At 38.6% G+C, this 24,323-nt stretch overlaps 2 protein-coding genes across 4 annotated transcripts in view; one reads left to right on the top strand and one right to left on the bottom strand.

The window, feature by feature from the left end:
* Window positions 1–348: 348 nt before the first annotated feature.
* LOC124159527 (tRNA (cytosine(72)-C(5))-methyltransferase NSUN6) lies at window positions 349–5,835 on the top strand. The gene is made up of 7 exons (XM_046535398.1): window positions 349–676; window positions 798–932; window positions 1,003–1,207; window positions 1,278–1,434; window positions 2,086–2,305; window positions 4,639–4,944; window positions 5,506–5,835. Exons 1-7 carry the CDS (start codon window positions 620–622, stop codon window positions 5,806–5,808), a joined length of 1,383 nt encoding a protein of 460 aa, XP_046391354.1. The 5' UTR covers window positions 349–619; the 3' UTR covers window positions 5,809–5,835.
* Window positions 5,836–12,808: 6,973 nt separating this feature from the next.
* LOC124159526 (IQ and ubiquitin-like domain-containing protein) overlaps window positions 12,809–24,323 on the bottom strand; it is a 52,722-nt gene continuing 41,207 nt past the window's right edge. For all 3 annotated transcript variants that reach the window (XM_046535394.1, XM_046535397.1, XM_046535395.1), the window contains 3 exons: window positions 24,048–24,299; window positions 15,910–16,095; window positions 12,809–13,750 (listed from right to left, as the gene is read on the bottom strand). In XM_046535394.1, the coding sequence (XP_046391350.1) occupies window positions 13,487–13,750; window positions 15,910–16,095; window positions 24,048–24,299 (702 nt within the window). In that variant the 3' untranslated portion in view covers window positions 12,809–13,486. The remainder of the gene's footprint in view (window positions 13,751–15,909; window positions 16,096–24,047; window positions 24,300–24,323) is intronic.

Genomic DNA, 24,323 nt, shown 5'->3' with positions numbered 1-24,323 from the left:
ATTTCTTGAAATAAAGAAATATTTTTTCAAGTGCACAAAAAAGCGTCTTCTTCAAAATTCAATAAATAAAATATTTATATAATTTAAGAGCAATTTTAATGGCGAGCAAGAGTACCAAAAACTTCAGTTATTAAATATTTTTTATTTAGTTAAGATATAACCATTAATACAAAACAAATAAGTAACTTATAATTTTAAATTGACACTCACCTTTGCACATGTTCAAACTCGAGGGAGAGAAGTTCAACCATGAGTTATCATGTAAACCCACCGGATCTCATGAATTTATTTAAAAATAATTGGCGCTGTAAGATGCAAACAAATGAGCTCCGAAATATTCGAATAATGTCCGCCACATCTCTGGCTGTCCGTATTCGTGTACAACGCGAACATATAAGTGTCATGTTTACCGTGACATAATTGGTATCACTGGCTGTATAACGCTTGAATAGGTCACAGTTTACTTTATATACAATATTTAGGATGCATCCATTCTTTCTAAACGCTTTCTCATACATTTTTCGGAGAAGACATTAGGTGGGAGTGTTGTGAAAAAAAAAGGTTGCTCTCACTTTATGCATACTTTTTACTGGGAAATTTCCTTCCCTTACTTCAAAAAATGGGGCCGGAAAGCGTGCCTCTTTATCACTCTTCGGGAGTCGTGGAGTACTTGAAGGTGAATTACGATAACATGGAAATGTGGTATCATTTACCTCACCTCTTACGTATCTCCTGATCACTCATCGTAGACGATGATATCTTCTGTTTTATGTCGGATTTAACGTTATTTTTTTCAGTCAAATATTTCTTCCGATTCATTGCCTGATTATTTGGAGTGGCTCTACAAAGCGCCTAAGTACACCACTTATCGTTTGAACAATAGAACAATATCAGCTGATGAGGCAAAGACTAAACTGAAAAGTGTCCTAGAGGTACTGTTTAAATATATCTGCGTTATTTTGTTCTCAACGCATTTTAACTCGTTTTAATTTATATCGGTAGGATGGTGAGCATACATATTCTGAGTCTCTCCCGGATTTATTCGTTCACCCGTTAATACGGGATGTAATAGTGTTGGGCCCTAGAAAAACTCCTGCAGTGCAGTCGGCTCCCTACGGAAAAGATGTAATAGTGGACTCCATATGTGGTGCAGCGGTGCTACGAGGAGCCCATGTGTACGCTCCGGGAGTATTGGGGATGCCAGCTGGTATGCTTTAGAATGATAACTACAGCAAAGGTGAAAATCATAATTTCTTACTCATTGTTCTAATTTTAAGGGATCAAAAAGGGCGATGAAGTAAACATTCTCGCTGATCTTGAAGCTGGTTGCCGAAAAGGGCTGAAAATGGAATATGCTGGAAAGATTGTCTTCATTGCCAAAGGGATTTCCTTGATGACCAGAAAGGAACTATTTGCAGATAATTGTATTACCTCGTAAGAAAAACTTCATAGTGGCCACTTCCTAATATTTGTAAGGATGCACCAAGGGAATTTGTGATTATCATCTGATTCATAACTTCTCTATTAAGGCTAGCAAATTGATCTAAAATGGCTCCTGTTAAATAGCGAATAGTAGCCCTCGGTGGATGAACTCCTGTTCTCCTTGCAGTTGATGATTACCTAAGACAATTAAAAACCTCTATCAGAGGTATTCATCCTTCCAACTTTATTAGGCATTAGGATTTGCTGTCTTTGGACATCTTCACCCAAGCGAAAGCCCAATAGGCACCATTGATTTGGTCGTTTGTATTAGATTATGTAATACTTCAAAGGGAATTACAAAGTTATCTTGTAGCATGATAGGCATATTTGTATTTCCACTGGATTTCATCATCCACTAAAGACTAGCAATTCAATTTAGTCTTTTTTAAATCTCTTTTGTAAGTTTGGCTCAGCCTTAGTTATCATAAGATCAAGTATACATGACAAATTTGATTCCTAATACTTTGAAATGTATGTTTTTATCTGTTTATGAGTGAATAATAGGTTATTCATGGCATTATCGATTGCATCATTTCATTTGTTATTATAAATGCCCTCTTTCAAATTGAATATTATTATAAATCCAAAATATCTATATTACAGTGGAATTGCCATAGAGGTAAAGTCAACTACATCTTGCTGTACCTGTCTACCTGCAAATAATCCCTTGGTGGATGATTTGTCCTCTATGCTGCTGCTCCAAAATTTGCCTTCAGTTATATGTGGATGGGCATTAAATCCTCAACCTGGACAGATTGTGCTAGATGCTTGTGCAGCTCCTGGAAATAAAACCACCCACTTGGCATCTCTTATGAATAACCAGGTAGGATTATAAAATGGAAACAATGTTCAGAATCTCACTTCAACGCAAAATATTAATCGCCCATTATTTTAAATAATTATTTCTGAAAAAATATAGCACAGAGATCACAATATGTGGAGACGAGTGATAGAGAGAAAATATTCCTTTTGCAGTGCATTGTCACTCTTCATGTAATGCCTCGGCAGTTGCTAGCCATCCCATAGGGAAAGGATCCTTACAAATTTTCCTCAAATCATTAAATGGAAATTGGGGGGTAGTCCTGGGTCGGTAGATCGGTAACACAAAGAGCTAGCTATAGGTGATCTAGAGAGTTAATTGACCTTAGTCTTGCTTTCAACTGTACAGGCAACTTACAGCCTAGTGAGATGTGAAGAATTTAGAAAATATGCCTAGAGACTTCTTTGCATTTTTATTCAATGACCTAGTGGTTTACAATATTCATTTTATTAAGGTCCATATTTCAACCTCTCAGATTTTCAGGTTTTTGTATTCCGTTGCTTTATTTATCGTATGCGAACAAAATTTCAACAACATGCTGTTCTGTACCTCCAAGCATTTAATCTTTATGATAAATGTGCCCCTTAAGTTTGATAAACGTATTTCTATCTGCCAAATGGTATGGAATTGGTACTAAAAGGGTATTTTTTCTGCCATAAATGAATTGGCTGACTTTTATTATAATCTGTGAAGTTGATGTTTGCGCTTGAGCTTTCGTGAGAGCCCGAACACTTCAAGGGCTTCATTGATGGGGGAGGGGCAGTACATAGAGAGAGGGCAGGAGTAAACTTAACGTTACCAAATACATAGCCACCCTAGTTTGTCACTGAAAGCGTGTGAATTGTGGCCTTACGTCTTTAAATCTTCGAGATTGTGAACGTAAGCCCCAGACACAGGGAACTCCGATCGTCTGTCACTAACTGGTTGAGGGAAAGACTCCTCAAACAAGAATAATCAGCACTCAAAGAAACAATTGTCACAAAATTACGAGTTATTTTCAATCAATATCTATAAGAAGTAGAAATATCCAAAATCAGAATTATTACAGAAAACAACGATGATAACTAGTGATCTCATAGGAAACATTACCAAAAACTAAGTACAAGCTGTATGATTTTGCCGAAATCACCCATCTCAGCCGAGCCATCTATCCACTGCCAGCACCGAAGCAAGGGAGAGATTGCCGGCCTCCGAAACGTGTCAGGGTGGAGGGGAGGGAATTTGCAAAGTAGTGGAGGGGTAATAGGGCGATGTTCAAGTTAGCTGCATCCGTGTAAATCTGCCGGTAGGCACCCCTGTTGACTGGCACCACTGCAAAACGTCCGTCATCCAAGCCGGGGTTGGGGGAGAACTGCGTACTGCCGAATTTTCTCTCCTCTATCTCCTGGGTTGGAGACATAACCAAGTGGGGTGATATCTGGTAGAGGCAAGTCATTGGAATTCAAGGGGGGGAAAGACATAGTGGGATGATGTGTTGGAGGGAGAGAGAATTGTGATTGGACAAGTGGAGTACTTCTCACTCCAAAGTGCATTCGTATGCCTCAGCACCCACTTCTTGATTGCCAAGGAGTAGGTATTCCTCCGCCGTACTACCTATATAAGTCTTGATCTCCAGGTGGGCTGGCGTCGGAGGGCTGGCGTCAGAGGGCTGCGTCATAGGGCAGCATCGAAGGACAGAGTTCGGAGACAAGAGTTCCGAGACTTAGAGTCTCCGAGCCTTTGAGTCGAAGGGCCTTTGCACGAAAATCCTTTGCGCGAAAAACCTTAGCGCAAAAAGTCCTAAGCGGGAGAAGTTCTGCGGAATTTCTGGGGGTACCAGAAATTTGGGGGGGTGGTACACTAAAAATGCCACAGAATCATGGGTGGCCAGAGGTATTTCGGGCCTGGCACCAAGGCATTATACCTACTAATTTGGAAGGTATGGAGGATAATCCCTTCACTGGAGCCCACGATAATGTCAGCTACCACACTGAATGTGGCTCTTTTAGTGAAAGGCATACTTGTGTTGAAAGACATGCAAGGAGAATGCATGAAGTTTGGCAACACTGCTCCACGAGTATATTCACGATGTTAACACAACAAATGTCTGATAACGACTGAATTAATGAAGCACTAGGCCATGCCTGCTGAATGGCAAAGGGAAAGTCACGTGTGGAGAAACAATCCCTCCCCTTACCCCCACTTCCGTTAGCCACAGCAGCTTGCCCACAAATAAAATGAGTTTAATTGCTTACAAGAAAAATGAGATAATAATATTTCTTGAAGGTTCTTTCTTGGGTTTTAATGAAAATAAATTTTATATTCATTCCTCATCTTTTATAATTTATTTATTTTAGGGTACCATAGTGGCACTTGATAAGACACCATCCAAAGTAAACTTAATTAAGAAGAATTGTGAAAAAAGGGGAGCATCCAACGTTCAGGCTTATGCTTTTGATACCACCAAGGCAGTTGTGGAGTGCGGTGACATTGTTGTGAAATGTGCACAGTCAGGCCCCCCACCATACTCCCCAAACAGCTTTGATAAAGTGCTGCTAGATGCACCTTGCAGTGCTCTCGGACAGCGTCCTCAGTTGGCAAATTGGACAAGCGTCTCTCAGCTCAAGTCTTATCCAGCACTCCAACGGAAACTTTTTAAATCGGTAAGAATATCTTTTTTCATCATCGTAAATCAACCATACAAATATTGGTTTGACATTGTGATTCACTTGCATCCTCTTGCCACTACAATATTCTGCACTCCTTTTACCATTTTCTGCACTTATCCCCTAAATTAGAAAAATGCACTTGTAGCCCTTTGCTTCTAGAATCCTCATATGAGAAGCTAAGTTGGCTCTATGTATCATTGTAATTTGATTTCCATTCCAGTTTGAAATTGTGTTCACTAAGTGTGCTTTTTGTTAGTTTAATTTTTAAATTATTGTTATGATTGGAATGACTTATTGATGTACTTAATATTAATTATATCTGAAGTTCTACATTGGACGTAGTTCATTTGAATGTATTATGTACTTAACCGTGACCACAAGTTATTCACATCCATACCAGTAGAGAAGAATTTTTCTTAGAAAATGGCTGAAGGGCTTGTTTATTTGAATGAGGTGTATTGCCATAAAACCTGCAACTTCTTTTTTTTTCAGGAATTAGTCCTTTGAGTAAAATTCATTTGGTAGTTTTGATTGTTGAATTTTTGTTTGTTTTAGGCATATTCGTTGGTGAGAAATGGCGGACAGATACTGTACAGCACGTGCACTATCACTCTTGCTGAAAATGAAGAAATTGTATCTTGGGCCCTTGAGTCTTTCCCTAATTTGTCACTTCAGGAATTGTCACCAAGAGTTGGAGGATGCGGTGGCAAAGGCTGGCCAGTGAAAGGATTGACACCAGAACAACAAGCAAAATTATTGCGATTTGGACCACCGATGGCAGAGATCCCAGATGGTTGTGCGCCCTGTGATACGGACACTGTTGGGTTTTTCATAGCCTTATTTCACAAGAATGGTTGAAAAATAAACTCATGTTTGGAAATTTAATGCATATTGCCTCCGGGTCATTCCACCACAATGCAACAAATGTTTGTCCCTCATGGTCTCAGATTTCAGTGAAAATTTATGCATGGGTCTAAATGCACCTCAAATGAAATATTCTGAGACTGTTTTGCAAATTTGTTGTGCATTATATGCATATTCTAATTTTTTCACATTTTTTCAGGAAAACATGCCTTGAATCATATAATTCCTTTAATTTCACCACCTAATTGTCATAGAATCACAATTAACCTTTTCCTGCTAAAGACGTAAATATGCATCTGGATGTTTCTTGGCCTGGGTGACGAAAGCCGTATATTTTCGTCGGAGATTTTCCTATGCAGGTGAACGAATGCCGAATACGTTTCCTAGCTCTCCCCCTTTTATTACGGTCGCATGTGTGCAATGCCTTTCTTTAGGGACCCAACACTGCGGGGCTTAGGCTGTACTATCAAAATCCAGGAGTAGGTACCCGGACCCCTCGTCTTATATTACCCCTCTTAGCGGTAAGGTCATACAATTGTTTATCCAGACATTTAGTGAAATAAATATTTGTTCCTTTCTCAAAATTTTAAACTAAGAATTGAAATATTTGTCTTTTAGCAGCATTTACTATTTTTAAACAAAATTCTACGATGAATATTAACTTATATCTCGATTTCAGCATAAACATCATCATGGAAATTGTTGCTGCATTAATATTGACAGTGCAGCTTCGTTCAAAATTTGACATTTCTCAGAAAAAAACGAGGAATTCAATTCGAAGTCTGCAATTTATGTTCAAGCAGCAATTATCCATATAGTTAATTCATATAAACAAAGCATGATTGACCACAAACCAATGCCACTGGTGGGGTAGTAAACCCCGAAAGGAGGGAGCCCAAATACCCTTGGAGTCTGAGATAAAGCGGGATCCCCGCTAGGAAAGGTCGAAAAAGGTTGGTGCTGAGTGTGTGTGATTATCCGCAACACCCTTCTTCACGAATGTCTTGCAAAAACGCTCCATACAGAGGGGACGGAAGAATCTCTCGGGGCTCAGTACATAAAAACTTTATAGAAACTTAGCATATGACACAAAGTAATTCGTTTTATGCCCTTTCCTATTATTGCTACATGTAAATGTTTTAAAAATTGTTAATTAATTTTTCTCTCAATCTCAAAGACTCCCTCTCAAAATTGGCTCTCATGGCATTCCACCTCTTCTATAGGAAATACAATATGAATGAAATTATCTGATTCAAGGCACTTTTTTTTTGCCAAAAATGTGCAAAAATTAGAATGTTGAATTAAAACTTTTGGGCTATGTCGCCGCGTCAGATTTTGGGTGGCCCCAACGTTTCCCGACCGATGCTGGTCGCTTTCTCAAGAGAATCTGAAGAGGTGGGATTTAAAATTGATATATATAGGTATACATGTCAGGTGGTGGGGGGAGGGGAGTGATGTATCTCACTCCCCTCCCCCCACCACCTGACACGTATACCTATATATATCAATTTTAAATCCCACCTCTTCAGATTCTCTTGAGAAAGCGACCAGCATCGGTCGGGAAACGTTGGGGCCACCCAAAATCTGACGCGGCGACATAGCCCAAAAGTTTTAATTCAACATGACGAGCACCCGCGAAAGTTTTAACGAAGAAAAATTAGAATGTACATAAAACCCACAAAAATATTAAGCATCTAAGGTTTTCCCGGCAAATAGACTGGAGGAAGAGTTCTCGGGTTTCCAGCCGGGTCCAAGGGTTTTTCTGCACCGATGTTTCGAAGCCTTCGAAACGTCGGTGTAGAAAAACCCTTGGACCCGGCTGGAAATCCGAGAACTCTTCCCCCACAAAAATATGGTTTTCCATAATGGTCTTGGGGAATTTTGTATGAGGTGGATATAGTCACAGTCGCAAAGATACAGTTGCAGATTTTGCGATGGATTAAAATGATGTATGATCTTAGGTTTTCCCGGCGTATCAGTTGCAGAAAAGTTTTGGGTTTTCCACTGGTTGATGTTGTCCATATCTCCCGCCGTTTCGATCAGCAACTTGCTGATCATCCTCAGGGGATCTTCCGAATTCTTTTCGATAAAAATGATGATTGCCATTTTAATTATACCAGTGGACTACAGGCAGTTGCAGATACAAGGGGGATGGGTTTATGGCACCCTAAAAGATTTAGAAGAAATAAAGTTCCATTTATGATAAACATGGGATAGAAAGCATTTCATTATAATGCTTGAGGATAGGAAATTATGCATCAAGTCCAGAAACATCATGTATAACATAGTTCTGCATTCTATTGTAACCCCACCGTGCGGGGCACATTCGGGGAAGGGGAATTGGAGGGCAAAAAGGGGGGGGGCAGAGGTGTAGCGAGGATATTCCGTGCACCTGGGGCGTGGGAATGGGATTTTGGGAAAGGGTAGGAGAGGGAAATTTAGGGGTGATGAGACCTGAGACAGTAGTGTTCGGATAAAGAAAGCCGTTCGACTGCGTAGTTCGCTCAACATAAATTTAATGAGTTTTAAATATGATCATTTACAAATACAAGCAAATCAATAACAAAAGGCACAATTAACTTCTTCTCCTTGAATTCAATGAAATACAACGCATAATTCACTATGCTGCACAACAGAAAAATTTCAGTCCTTAACCTAAACCCAAAAAAAATCACGCTACACGTTTTCACATTCATAACCCATACAAAAACCACAAGAAAAGGGGACAAAATAAAAAAAAAACAAAAAAGAAACGGGGGGAATGGAAATATGAAACAATGAAATAGATATTGCACTGAAGCTCACACTGTAATAGGGGGAAGTACTGTCATCTTCTCTACTTGTGCGGGGGGAACTTAATAAACGTTTTTAATGAATTCTCTTCTTGACTTGGTGAAGTGGGAATTTTCTTCTGTTTCTTGAGGGGGGGGGGAGGATTGGGATTTCGTGGCTTTTTCTCTTACAATTTGTTGAATTTTCGGGGCTCTCGATCTGCTGATCGTGGCGATTCCGTTCCGCAGCGTAGGCTGCTCTGCATCCTCTCCGGCAGGTTCACGAGTGGGAGATGGCCTCTATGCGACAGTTGGGAGATCCTTTCATCGGCACCACGAGTCTACCATACAACTCCTACTCGCATTGGGCACCCTCTCTCTCTCTCGGGATCTCTCCACCAACTTTGTCTTCTCTGCCTCCCCACAATCCGCCTACTCTTAGGAGCGTTTTTTGTTACTTGGAACCGCCAAAAAAATAGAAGCCCTTTTCCTCCGGTGCACCACGTTATATAGCCATTGAGGGGAGGAAACACCAGTGAGGAGGGGTCAGGGGAAAAAAAAGGATGATGCACTTGGGGCTGGACGGTCACTTCACCAAGGACACGGGGGGGGGGGGGGGAGAAACCACGTTCTTCTTCTTCTTGATCGTACGATTTGCACACTTTAGGAGGGGAAGGGGAGAGCATTACACATCATTGTGGGGAGGAAAATAGGGAAACATCAAATGGAGACTCAATGATTCATAACACACACTCAAAAACCCTCTTACACTCACTCACACATTCATACGAACACATATCTAAAGAAAAAAAACGGCCTTCCTTTACCTCGCACTCCCGTCTCATGCGTCACTATGTAAGCGGGCAGAAGGCACCGGTTACACTATGTAAGGTCCAGTTTATTCCTCCCCCTAAGCCTGATGTCTGGATGCTCGCTTGACAATCAACATGGTCATGTTCAAGTGAAATATAAATATTTTCCTTCCCCACCATTTTTCAAATGGTCTTTTACCTACATATCAGCATATGGTTACAGCCAAATCAGGGCTGAGGTAGTGGAAGGATTCCTCATCAATTAAAACACTTTATCTCCAGGGCAGTTCCATGGTGTCGGACGTAGAATTTGTACAAATATTCTCATTATTTTGTAATGTTTCATTTACTTAAAAGTGTTAAAATTAGTTGTGAGTTATATCACTTGAAAGACCAGTTTTCTAGGAACATTTTGACATATAATCCATTACAAAAATATGTTTAATTATTAGTGGAATAAATAATTTCTTTGGTGTCGGTCGTAAAGTGTACAAGTTTCACTTTATTCTTTTTCAAACTTTTATTCAAAACTCAACGATTTGTGAATGCTTATGCAAATGACAAAAATTGTGATAATTAAATGGACTATAAGCTTCAAAATGGGACCAATTTCACCTTTATTGATTGAGTAGGTTTACTTCAAGAAATATTTTTCTAAGGTGTCGGACGTAGGATTTTTGGTGTCGGACGTAGAATGTACGCATATTAAATGGATTTTTGAGGAAAAAAATTGTAAACCCTTATTATATTTTTATTTTTACAATATAGTACTTATTAAAACAGATTATTACACAGAAGTAATTGGTATATCAATATTTAAACCCTAAAATATAATTATAACGTACTTATAGCTAGCCTGAACTAAATGAATCTGGTCCTATAATACTTTTAAATTTATATTGTTGTCTTGTTCTTCCGTATGGTTCAGGAGACACAATTTTCTTTATAATGTCTGTTTTTAAAGACTAATGCAGTCTTCATCGGCAGCCCATAAGTAGTTTGCACCTGACTTGGAACAGTGCATTACTTTCACCACGGCTTCATTTTCCAAAACAGATGGAACTTCGCCCGGATAGTAGGTATCATCATACCAACAACCCAGTCCTGCATTGTTACTAGGTCCTTAAGACTTATGATTGTGATGAGTGTTGCGAAATCTTCACAAACTTCAGGTTCTGACATTTTACTGTCAAAATGAAGACTTGGTACTAGTCTTTCTTTGCGCTTCATAGTGTCGTCACTTGTTTCACCAACTAGCACTAATTAGTTTGAACCAGCTGGTGTCGCAGAGTGCACTTTGTTTGTATTCAACATCGGAATGGCTGACTCCCAGACATGTTGCACTTCATGTGCCTTTTCTTGCACATCATTACTAGACAAATAAATTATCAAAATGTTGGGGCTTCTTAAGGTTGCATCAGCAAAGTTATCGGCAGAGCTGAAAACGATTTCTGTATTATTTGCTTTGGCATTATTCCAAACACCTCTCTTCATTGTTCCTCCTATCCAATCTACTACCCCTTTCCCATGGGAGGTTGCGAAGTAGTACCAGTGTAAATTAATGTCAAACTTACTCTGAAGTAAAGGAAGAACAGAAAAAATGAAACGATTCTTGAACTGGGCTGATGTTCCATCAGAAAAATTGTGTACCGTCGAAATATCCGCATAAACAGATTTCAGATGTGCCAGAAGAAAGCTCACATAACAATAAATTTGATTTTTTGTGTGACCAAGGTCATTGGATATAATAACAGAGCTTTGGCTGATTCCTTCAGAGATCCAAGCATGTGTTATGAAAACTGTAGCCTGATTGTGGGTCCAATGGGCCGAATGAATTTTGTTTTGATGAATAAGGGTGACATTTTCCGAAAAATCCATCTGTATCAGTATTTTACTTCCATTTACTTTTGCTTTAAGTTTTTGAAATACATCAGCTTGTCTTCTTTTGATGTATGTATAAGAATATATTTCGTCTGGAGTTTTAACTCCTCAAATGCTTCATTAACTAAACTAACTATTTCAACTTTCTGTATCTGTCCATCAAACTTTTGCCATTTAATGTACTTCAAGGGTTCATTGTCACCCATACGCTTGAACATATATGTCTATCTGATTTACGCAATCATTGCATTTTCTTGCATACAGGTTTTAGGTTCTTAGTTACAAATAACATGGCATAAAAATGTACTGTTTTTTGTTGATAGTCCTGTATGTGGCTCTAAGGCTGTTAGCAACAAGCGAACATTCTCGTGATAAGAGCAAACACAAACGTTATGTGGACTGTTTGAGAAACATTTAACATGTTTAGGACGAAGGCTGCAAAATTTTGATAGCCCTATTTTAACATTTGGGTTTTTATCTTTGAAAATTGTCCAAGCTTGTTTTAAACTCACAACTAGGTATCGAGTGTGATCGTGTATTTTATTTTTTTTGCTCATATTTTTTTCTGTAAATAACACGGTCCTTCCAACCCGGAACCTGCCAGGTCACAACATCACTGTTGTAAACTTCTACAACTTCTTTATAATAAACTTCATTATTATCTACAACTTTGCAGGTTGAAGGTTTATTTATAACTGAAATACCAACATGCTTGGCTTAACAATGTAAGTCTAATGTGGTTTACAACATTGCTGTTATAGTGAAGTATAAATAATAAAATGAATAAATTATTAATAACTAATAATTATTAATATTATATTAGATTTCACTTTTAGGTTATCCTTTATGGATTCTGCTTAACTTTAGTTTAAATAAACACATTTCCTACCAATGATGATACTAGTCTAATACTTGAAACTTAATACAGCCAATATAAATGAAGTTTGCAGCATTTAAACGCTGGTGTCGGACGTAGAGTCGGACGTAGACTTCTTTTTCTACGTCCGACACCAGTATAAAAACAAAACTGTGGGACATAATATTTTTCAACTCCAGGATCCTTTAGCTATAAATAAACTCACTCTAAATCTTAACTTTCATGGTTTAAAAAAATGTTGTGTGACTGCTATAAAACTAAAACTTCTTTTTTGGTGTCGGACGTAGAACGAATTGTAACTCAAAGTTAAACTACTCTGTCATGGTAACTAAGAGAGTTAAAAAGTTGTAAATGGCAAGAATGTTTTATTTGGTTCCTTAATCAACCAAAAACATTAACTTTGGTTTGATATGATTTTTCTTTTTTATTCCATTTATAGTGATATGACGTTATTGCAAAAACCAACTAGAAAAACACTAAATAAAATTGAAAAACAAAGTACCATATCTTTTTATTGTGGAAATTTTTCCTAAAACAAATACTAGAGCTTTATAACTGGTACTTTTAGCTTTCCAAAAATTTATAATACATAGGGGTTTGAAATAAAAAAAATAATAGTGTTGAGGTTTACCGTTTTGTGGAATTGCCCTCCAGATAAATAGTGAAGATACATATATATTTTATTGGCTCATTTTTTCAGTGCACAGCATATTTCAACTCATTACATTGTAACCTTTAAGTGAACGACAAAAAGAGGCAAGTTGAAATGCATTCACCGTTAAAAAAAGCTCAGTGGAAATTAGCTACTAGTATATAAACATCTCTTTACCATTTGTTACTTCTTATTTTTTATAGTTTCGTGGGATTTAATTAAAGGCTATGCTATCATTCAACTTGGGTATTATATTTTAAAGATATTCATATCAATCTTGAAATAATTATCGTGGATTGATACAAACTAGACCTTACCAATTACATCATGTAATGGGAGACTAATGAAAAAGTTTTTCCTTGACAAGAAAACATAGCCCCTTACAGCTGTTGTTCTAAGAAAGGTAAGGAAATACTTTGGAAAGAGTACAAAAAATGGGTTGACCATTCAATTACACAAGATTTAATTTTGAGAGCTTGAAGACACAGATCATTGTAGAAATTAAAGACAATAATGTTTATAATAAAACAATTATGGCATGCTCAGCATTTAGAACTGACAAATATATTTAATTTTTAGGTCTCAAAAAACTCTATTACAAATTGGAAAGAAAAAAAACTAAAGAAAATTAAGAAATCAAGCTAACCTTCAAAGATGAAATCCACTGTTACAATTTTCTTCAGAGTCTTTGTATTTCAGACCTGCATTTAACCCCTGGTTTCTTTTTATGTTGGGATGGGTTTAATTTAATGTTCTTAGGCTGATCGAAATATGAAACCTTGGGCATAGTGACATTATAATACTTGTAAGGTTTAGTTTTCTTAACATTCAACCACTCCAAGGTTTGCAGATGCCTATCACTGACATTACGGAGAAATTTGAAGTACTCACGAGCTATTTTATGCTTATTGAGAATAGTTTTAACCAAGCACTCTGCATAAACCTGTAATGTAATGTTTCCAGTTATTTACCATAATAGTATCAGTTAAAATAAGCCAATAATTATTCTCATTCTGGACTATACATTTACAATGGCAGCCTAATGAAATATAGTATGTAAATCACACTTTGTAATGTGATGAGTAGAATTGTGGCTCTGCTTCGTGCATGTAGAATTACAGTGAAACCTTATGACAGAACTGGAAATGTGATGACTTTGCTTTAAGCTGTCAGTTACAAGTAGGCAGAGTACAGGATGGATTGCCACAGAAGCATCTCAGAGTTTATGTTGTTGGAAGGACCAAGACAAAAATGTATCACCTTGGTCTCAGCTTGCAGCTTTTTGAAGGGACAAAAAATACTGAACATTGTGATGAAGAAACCATTTTTAACAGCAATAGAAGTAGGTTTTGGGATTCTTCGATATTTATTAGTTTTAAGGCTAAATCATTCCCCCAGCCATCCTGCCCCCATCTTCCAGTCACTTTTGTGAGTGTGGCTTATTCCAACTCTGCTGTGTGAACAGCAGTAAATTTCATATTATTAATTGACATGGGGAAAATCCTTCGCCAGAAATCGAACCACAATCTTTAAGCTTTCTAGGCCACTGTGCAGCAATATGCTAAACATGCTCCTTGATACCCATGGCAATTTTGCTGTGCCAATTGACATTTTAATCAAGGAAAATTGATATCTCAGTGGCTTGGAAAGCCAATGGCCCATTTTGAAACAAATACTTGCTATTTTCCATGATTATAAAATTTACTATGACTTAAATCGTTGAATTGTTGGGACCATGTACACAAAACATTACCCGGTGGGAAACCGGAGAATTGTTCCAGCAAATCACAGATTTGTTGAGCAATGATGATGAGCATTACTACCAGTGAAAGAGGCATTTCTGATCAGAGAAGTTTGAATACTCATGGGAATATAAAACATGCCATGCAAAGGATAATCTTTCAAAGCCATTCCATTTTATAATTCTAAAACTCAGCCGTACCCATTCCCATAGAATTGGAATATAGCTATATCATCTCTCACTGTATGTCTACCGCCTTTAATTTACTTCAAAATGACAAAATCACAGATATTTCTCCTGTAGACATGGGTATGAATTTTTTTCACAGTTTATTAATTTTATACTGTTAAAATATGTTAACTATGTTTTCATTTCTTGTTAGCAGGGGTGATTGGGGGCCCTTGGCTACGGCTCATGATGGGGCCACCCCTCACAGGAGGATTCGCACCCCACCCCCTTATAAGCCCCCCCCCACCGGAAAATATTAAAAAGTTAATTTAAAAAATAGTAATTTCATATCCAAAAATATTATATAAAGTAAGAATTTAAAATCCTATACAATTGCATAATTCTTATGGTTCTATTATCTATTAAGTGAATTTGTTCCTTGAAAATTTGCTGAGATCTTAACCCTTTCGCTGCTGTGAACGTACCTGGTATGTTCGCACGGCAGGCTGCTGTGAACGTACTTTAACATCCTCCCTGCCATGCGCTTTCCCTGCATGTGACACGTAGGTTTCTGGAGGGTGGGCCGCAGCAAAAGGGTTAAAATCTTCTATAGTAACCCTTTCGAATAACCCTTTCATAAAAAGCATCGGGTTTTTTTTTTATCCTCCGCGACCCCTTTTTTTATATCATCATTTTATACTGAGTATGTTGTAAATAAAGCAACTAATGACTATATTTAATTTTATACTTTCAAAAAAAAACCTTGGTTTAACTAATCTGAGTCTTTTTTTCACGCCTTTCATTTACGCTTCACGATAGACGCGAGTGTTGTGGGGGCCCCCTAAGCTTGGGGCCCTCGGCGATTGCCCACCGGCCGACCTGGCCAGACCACCCCTGCTTGTTAGATCTGGTCAATAAAAGTGTACCAGTGTATTAATTTCTCACCAAAGTTTCCACAATTATACTGTAATCTTCTAGGTTGGGAATTTATTTATGTTATTCAAAAACAAATATCAACCATTCAATACTTGAACATAAATTGCATGTATAACATCAATAACAGTATAATTATATAATGAAACTTCAAAGAAAAATTAATATACACGGTTATTAACCAACCCTTTTGAGAAATAAAAATGTTCCTATTAAACTTAGTGATCAATAAATGAATTCATTAAAGTTAAAATACCAACTTTGTAAGGATCGGAGACGCGACGGTGAGTCACCACTTCTTCATGTGTCAGTAGCAAGCAATTCCATGGAGACCAGTCTTCGGCATTGTTGAACCGACATAATCGAAGATCTTCCAGTGTACTCTTATGGCTTAATGCTGAATGAGTATGCCAAATGGAATTGATGAGGTAATTTATATCATCAACCTAAATAAACAAAGACCATTGCTTATTTTTAACTTCAAACTTAATTTTCTGCTGCCCAAAATTCAAAATATGAACAACCAAATACATTTACAGCCTCACACACTCACACTGAGATTCAACTTGACGGTTGGTTTTAATAGGCAAGGGTAGAGCTCACTCTGCTATTCTCACCTTCAGATGTAAGAATTTCACAGGGATTTGAACCCAGAACCTTTGATCAAAAGCCAAGCATTTCTTCATGTATCAGTAGCAAGCAATTCTATGAAGACCAGTCTTCGGCATTGTCAAACCAACATAATCAAATTAGTATGAAGGACGTTTTTTTTAACCTTCGATGGGTCATGAACAGACGAAGACGAAGGGAACGATTAAAAATTATTTCATTGCTAAATGTTGATCACACCTGTGGTATCCTTTCAACATAATCACCTCGTCAATTGAGGTATTGGTCGTGCCTGTGGACAAGTTTTACTATATGTACCATCTTCAGAAGATGTTGCCGCCAATGACCTCAAATGAATTTTGCCTTAGTTCTGAAGCTCAAAGCCTGTTTGAAAACCCTTCCCTCCTAGCCACTTCTTCACTTCAGTTTTAAGATGGAAGTCACACGGCACTTTGTTGACATTGCACGGCGGATGATCAAAAATGTGCCATTGAAATTGCTCAAGGAGAGTTGGGCTGCATCAGTGCTGAGATGAGGGTCGGTGTCATGGATCAGAACACTTCCTGAAGCCAGCATGTCTCCTCTTTTGTTTTGAATGGGAATGGGTGTAATGTTTCCCAATCCAGCCACAATGCATTAAAAAATTCTCTATTATCGTCATATAGGTCGAGACATGTCAATGCCGAAGCCTTTCGGTGAGTTTACTGGCTGTCGCTCCGCAGTGTACACTTGGAGGGAGAATCAATTGAGGCAGTGTAGTCAATGAGATTGCTACTAGCCTTAAACTAAAAACTTAAGATCAGAAATGACTTGAGCGTATGGTGCGGAGGATAAGCAGTTGCCCTATGCGTGCAGTGCCCGCCTGTCGCTTGTATGGTGTTTTTGCTGAGCTATCGGAGGTTGAAAAAAAACGTCCCTCGTAAATGCAGCTTGCCTGCATGGAGCGTAAAATGTGGTGGTTCCTGAATGGTTAAATGCAAGTCAAAAGTTGGATCTTGCCCGAGTGCAAGATAAAATACTTGGTATCAAGAGAAAAGAAGGGTGAGAAGAAATACGAGGGGAATTTTTGGTACAAGTGTTAGAACATTAAAGCATAGAGCATTAAAAAAAAACATTAAATAAGGATTATGTAATGCATTATCATTCAGGGACCAGCACACATGATTCTCCAGGCAGGCAACCTGGCAGTGCTCAGACTCCAACTTGTATTGTCAAAAGAGGAAGACACTAAGATGCAGGGGTGCAGCTAGGAATTAAGGCTAGGGGGGGTTTCAGGCGCAACAAATGCTGGGGTTCCTGGGGCTGTGGTATACCCGCCAGGGTAAGCCTTAGGTGCGGGGACCCTCCGCTTGAAAAATAATTAAGATAAATGGTTCAAAATGTTGAGTTTTACGACCTTCTGAGGGATATTTTGTTAATCCTCACACTATTCGATAAGCAATATTAATCCAATTAAATAAAATTGATTTAACTTAAAAATTTCTCTGTGCTCTGAGGGGGCTTTATCCCCCAAAACCCCCCCTTGCTGCACCACTGCTAAGATGTACATATTTGAATATTCCTTGTCAGAATTTGGCTAGAGAAAAGCAAGAAAGGGAACCCAATGTCTTGTAGACTGAGAGTGGAAGCACAAACTTTGTCAGAATACTTTTTCCCCATAGTACATCCAAAAAAGCACTGATCTTGAGTCCCAGCAAGTACTTCTAAATCAACTGGGAACTACCATTGGGCTCTGAAACCACTTTGCTCACAGAAGGTCTGTGGAGATTGCAAGCCTGACCAACTGATCATGAATAAATCCCCCTTCAGTTTTATTACCCATGATGCAATCTGTCTACAAGAAACATCATTGAAATCTGCCACCCAGCACATGACCCAATACTCAGTCTACTTCTACTCTATGACTATGTTCCTTCCTTATATGTAATGCATTTCAATGAGCATTTTACTTTGGAACCAAGCATTACGGTTCCTTAATCCACCCATGCTGCAATAGCTAATCCAATATCTTTTTTTATGAGGCCTTGTGATGACAGAGAATTAAATTCAGTCATATCCAAACTCAGCCAAAGCAGTTCAAGTTCAGGTCCAGATGGAATCCCAGCAAAGATTATATCCTGTAGCTATGATATGATTAAGATTCCACTCCTTCATTTAGTGAATGAATCTCTGAGAATGTGTGTCTTTCCAGCTTCTCTAAATATGTCCAAAATTGTTCCTCTTTATAACAACAAAGGGAGAATAGATGATTTGAACAACTACGGACCAATTGCTCTGCAAAATTCATAAAAAAAATTTTTGAGAGAATTGTTTATAATCGTATAGTATCTTTTCTGGATAAGTACAATCTTCTTTCTTTCAATCAGCATGGGTTCACACGTGGAAAATCCACCACTTCTGCCATTTATCAGGCAATAAACAAAATATTACTCTCTACGGATAACAAAAAAGAAACACTTGCTTTAATTTTTGATTTCACTAAAGCCTTTGACCTGGTAAATCATGAGCATCTTTTTTTTAAGCTTGAAAAATTGGGTATCAGAGGCATTGCTTTTCAGTGGATGAAATCATATCTTAACAACAGAACTCAGGTAGTAAGATTAACCCTTTTAGTGCGGCAGGCCGATATATCGGCTTTTGCTGCTTGGGCGAAAAGTGCGGCGGGCCGATATATCGGCTTCTACGTAGTCCATTATTTAATTTGCTATAACTTATTACATTTATAACTTATAACTTCAGGCTTTACTTTGTGAAACCTCTCCATATTGGAAGTAAGGAAATAAAACTTTGTAAGGTTCACTGTTATTTAATTATGGGCACGACCCGGGTTTCGTAACTTGGTTACATCGTCAGGTGACTGATCTTGCATGCATCATACATTTATACACAAAAGTGACTGTAAAGAAAACTATTGGAAAGGAAAAGGACTGGTGGAAAGAGTGGGGGAGGGGGTTAACTTGGTTACATCGTCAGGTGACTGATCTTGCATGCATCATACATTTATACACAAAGTACACAAGTGACTGTGAAGAAAACTATTGGAAAGGAAAAGGACTGGTGGAAAGAGCGGGGGAGGGGGTTAAACACGGACTGAAATAGGGAGAGGGGGTGGGGGAAAGGGGCAGCCTTGATTTGGGACGAGGGTTTTTCCTGTGAGGATCTGACCAGCCAGGGGAGGGCGGGGTTAAAGTGGGTGAGGAGACAAGAGCTAAAGAAGGTGGCAGTGTTGGGGAAGAAAGAGAGGATTAGCAGGGTACATTGAGTTTTCTAAATCACAATAGTCTATGGGAGGTCGTTGAGTCCGGCTGTGGAAGGTGCTGGTATGGGTTAATGATTTCCCCGAAGGACATGGGTCACTGGGGGAATTTTGGTAAATGCACTGCTTAGTATTCGTTCTTGGAAAGTTTAACGGCACACAGGTGGATAGGCACTTGAAAATTTAAAGGTTGTCACTGTAGGAGTTCATTGATGGGGATGGAAAAGAGAGGGGAGTGGGAGGGGAGCACTTGTTCGTTGGCAAGGGGGGTGTTGTTCTTTAAATGTTGTATAATCTCCAACGTTTCCAGGGCATCGAGTCTCCTCCTGTTTCCTTCTGAGTGTAGGATATCCGGCTTAAAATCACTATTAAGTTTGCCATCTATTAAATGATTGGCGAAGTTGGATTGATCTTTCTTCTTTTTGAAGCAGTTGCGATGCTCACTCACTCTGATATTAACACTTCTCTCCGTTCTGCCGATGTATTTCATGCCACAATCGTCGCACTTAAGGCAGTAAATTCCACTTCTTCTTTCTGGTGGGAAGCGATCTTTGCAGTTGGGCAGCAATGTTTTGAGAGTTGAGGGGGTGTAATAGGCGATTCTGTATTTTTCTTTCGGGAAGCAAGAGGTAACGGAAATTTTCCCTAGGAAGGGGATTCCTGCACCAATTTTTTGGGGTGTTGATGGGGGAGAGAGAGGACACCATTGATAAGGCCTGTTTCTTCCGCACTTTTTTGAGGATGTTGTCAATTACTGCTGGTTGATAGCCATTAACCTTTGCAATGTGTTGAATCATTTTCCATTCCTTGTTATAGTTCTGTTTATTGAGAGGAATTTTGATGAGTCTATTGATTAAATGATGGAACACTGCTGTCTTGTGTTGGAAGGGGTGGCATGAGTCCGCGGGAATGGTAACGTCCGTGGAGGTGGGTTTTCGATAAATATCAAAAAGATGTGTTCCTTCATTTAGTTGAATGTTTAAATCTAGATAATTAATTGAATTATTTCCTACTTCCATAGTAAATTTAATATTACTGTTCTGGGAATTGATAAATGTGAAAAATCGTTCTAACTGCCTAGTGGTGCCGGTCCAACAGCATGGCACGTCGTCCACATATCTGTACCAATAGTGAACATGTTTAATTAGAACGTGATTCGAATCAAATAATTTTGACTCAAAATTATCCAGAAACATTTCTGCGAGAAGGGGTGAAAGGGGTGATCCCATAGCTAGTCCTTCAAATTGTTGATAATAATTATTATCAAATAGGAAGTAGTTTTGTTTGAGGCATGTGTTGGTAAGTTCCAATATTTCTTCAATTACTACAGGATTGACATGGTTATTTTGTAGGTGGTCTCTAATGGTTGGTGGAACTTCATTTTTTGGGACATTCGTGAATAAACTGTTGATATCAAAGGAGATCAGTTTGGCATTGTGTGGTACTTTTACATCATTGATTCTTTACAGTGACAACCTTTAAATTTTCAAGTGCTTATCCACCTGTGTGCCGTTAAACTTTCCAAGAACAAATACTAAGCAGTGCATTTACCAAAATTCCCCCAGTGACCCATGTCCTTCGGGGAAATCATTAACCCATACCAGCACCTTCCACAGCCAGACTCAACGACCTTCCATAGACTATTGTGATTTAGAAAACTCAATGTACCCTGCTAATCCTCTCTTTCTTCCCCAACACTGCCACCTTCTTTAGCTCTCGTCTCCTCACCCACTTTAACCCCGCCCTCCCCTGGCTGGTCAGATCCTCACAGGAAAAACCCTCGTCCCAAATCAAGGCTGCCCCTTTCCCCCACCCCCTCTCCCTATTTCAGTCCGTGTTTAACCCCCTCCCCCGCTCTTTCCACCAGTCCTTTTCCTTTCCAATAGTTTTCTTCACAGTCACTTGTGTACTTTGTGTATAAATGTATGATGCATGCAAGATCAGTCACCTGACGATGTAACCAAGTTAAGAAACCCGGGTCGTGCCCATAATTAAATAACAGTGAACCTTACAAAGTTCTATTTCCTTACTTTTATTACAATCATATTGAATGTTGTATGTTTTTTGTTCTTATGAAAGTGTACATTCTCTGCTTTATGCAACAAGTTTTAATTATTTTTATCGTCACTTTTAATTACATTTGAAAAAGCATAAATGATACCATAATTTCAGCTGGCTCTTTCTGAGTCAGGAAGCACAGCCCAATCTAAGGCATGATTTTTCTGCTCAGTTTTCTTTTCTTTGCGAACAGATACCAGAGGGTTTATAACCTGATAGTTCTGCTATCAAATGAATGTGTTTTGGTGAGGTTGTTTTGATGCAGAACTGCAAACTCAGTATATTGTGTTACGTTTCATTTGAAAGGATTACTTTGTAATCATTTTGGTATCTCCTTTCATCCTTCCAAACTAATCATTTAGACTTTGTGGAATGGAATTGCACTGTCAGCAGTTCTCTATGTGTTAGGGCTTTATTTTTTTCTGCCTTGAGATAGCGAATACATTGTCGATATTACGCAAGGAAAGCACTTCTCTTCTCTTATGACCAAGGAGGTTCAGTGAGGTTTTTACATTGTGAGTGTATGGTTGTCTCTAAAGCTATTTCAAGCAAACTCATACGTTTTACTTTTGTTTTGGTTACCTGAAATGGCAACTTCAAACAAAAAAGTAGACAAAGAACTTGTAAATTACTTGTTATCACTTAGCGACGATGATGATTATACAGAGGAAGAAGACTTGAGCGAACATCTGAATGATGAAGACAATTCTGACTCTGGCGACTCTGATATTGTGATGCAGAAAAAAAGGCCAAGGGTTATTGAGGAAAGTGATGAAGATGATGTGATCAGTGATGTGACCGATGTTATTCCACCACCAGAATTCAACGTGGTAAATGAAGGCCGTGACACCTGGAATACTAACTCCTTTGCGTATGCTGAAATACCAGGTCCCAAGCATGCGCCATCACCAGCAGCTCACCCCAGAGAACACTTCAATTTGTTTTTCACATCCGTACTATGGAATCTGTTTACAACGGAAACTAACAGGTATGCTGAGCAGTTCCTTGCTGCCCATGATAAATTGTCGCCAAGATCAAGAGTGAGGCAGTGGCGGAATGTGGCAGTAACTGAAATGTAAGCATTTATTGCAATTTTACTAGAAATGGGTATAACAAAAAGACCGACCACCTTTTCTTATTGGGTGAGCAATTCTCGTGCTATACCACGGTTCGGAAAAATGATGTCTAGAGATCGTTTTCAATTGCTTCGTAGATTTTTTCATCTCACTGACAATTCCATATTTGGAGGGTACCACTTGGTTGGGCCAGAACTCCTAAAGGATGGCAAAGTGATTCAAAGACATGGAAAGATGATCTAGGTATGTAATATGTGATTCCCTTGGGAAGTGAGGACTTCCTTGAGGGGTTCAGCAGAGGAGGCTGGATTTTCTTTTTGTTGACTGCTTGAGTCAACCATTCTTCCGAAAAGGAATAGAATTTAATAGAGGAATAAGATAAGCATTGACCTGAACTATGTAGTGTATTTGTACACAATAGGGTGGTTTCCTATTATTTTTTTATTGCCTAAATCGAAAGATTATTACTCCTGGAGTACGAATTTCACACTTTTAGATTTTTAAATGATGATATCTATTTTTCGCGATTAAACAAAAAGTGAAAAATTTCAAGTACGCGAAAATGCGACGGCTAAGTAGGAATGATGGGAAAAATTCCGTGTGACGTATTTCTGATTCCCCCTGCCGCCTTGTGAGGTGACCTTGGGGTGAGGCTTGAGCACTAATACGATACAGGCTGCTAGCAGGTAGCTGAGTACCCTGCTAGCCGGTAGCGCTTGGCTTAAATAAGGATTATTATTCCCCTATCAAACGAAGGAAACTTTCCAAACTTAGGTATTTTTAATGTGTGATTATTAAGAGATGTTTCCCTGAGCTCTGTGCCTCATGCATGCATTAGTAATCTCAGACGATGTAAAACTCCTATCTACTCGTATAGAAACTAGGTCCCAGTGACGTCACGTGGAGTGGAATCACATGGGCGCCAATCTGGCCTTTTTCAAATGCAGTTAAAATTGACTGTTGCCATTCGTCTAAACTGGGATTTCTAGAACCAAATAATTTGTATATTATGAATACACTACTGGGGGGTAAGGAATCGCAATCATTGCATTTCGTTTTCTTTGATGAAGGAAACTACCCTATTCTGCTAATGAAATATTGCAATATAATTGTGTAACATACTCTGTGTGACAATCCATGACTTTCCAGATGCAATTAAATTTCTGATTTTACAGGTTTTCCAAAAAAGTGGAAACCTCATATGTACTAATGTACCCAGAAGAGAGTAGCATCAATACGGAAAATGGTAAAGGGGAGTAGAAGTAGCATCAGAGTATCAGCAATTTCTGTTATCCGCATGCCTCTAGTAGAATCAACAAACAGTTGAGCCAGTAGTATGCCAAAACATAGGTGATTTCTACAGGAGGGAGTTTTACTATAAAAATCAGTAATAATTCACCTGAATGATAAATGCTATGGGGGATGAACATCGAAGGCGTACTTCCTCTTTCCTCAGGGATTCCAAGATGTGCCTAAAGATGGAATACTCCTTATGTTTGAAGCTCACATTTTCCATCCGCACACACGACTTGCATTTTAAAAGTTCTTTCGTTCCACTGTAGACATCAAAGCTATTTTCAGTTTTAACTTTACCACATTCTTTGCAGACAACCAGCCTGTTTTTTAATCTTGAGAGTTTGAATTCCCTTAGCTGGGTAAAAAAGTGAAAATTAAC

This window comes from Ischnura elegans, chromosome 5 (assembly GCF_921293095.1).
Source record: "Ischnura elegans chromosome 5, ioIscEleg1.1, whole genome shotgun sequence".
Classification (NCBI taxonomy): Eukaryota; Metazoa; Arthropoda; class Insecta; order Odonata; family Coenagrionidae; genus Ischnura; species Ischnura elegans.
This window is presented reverse-complemented; position numbering and strand designations above follow the sequence as displayed.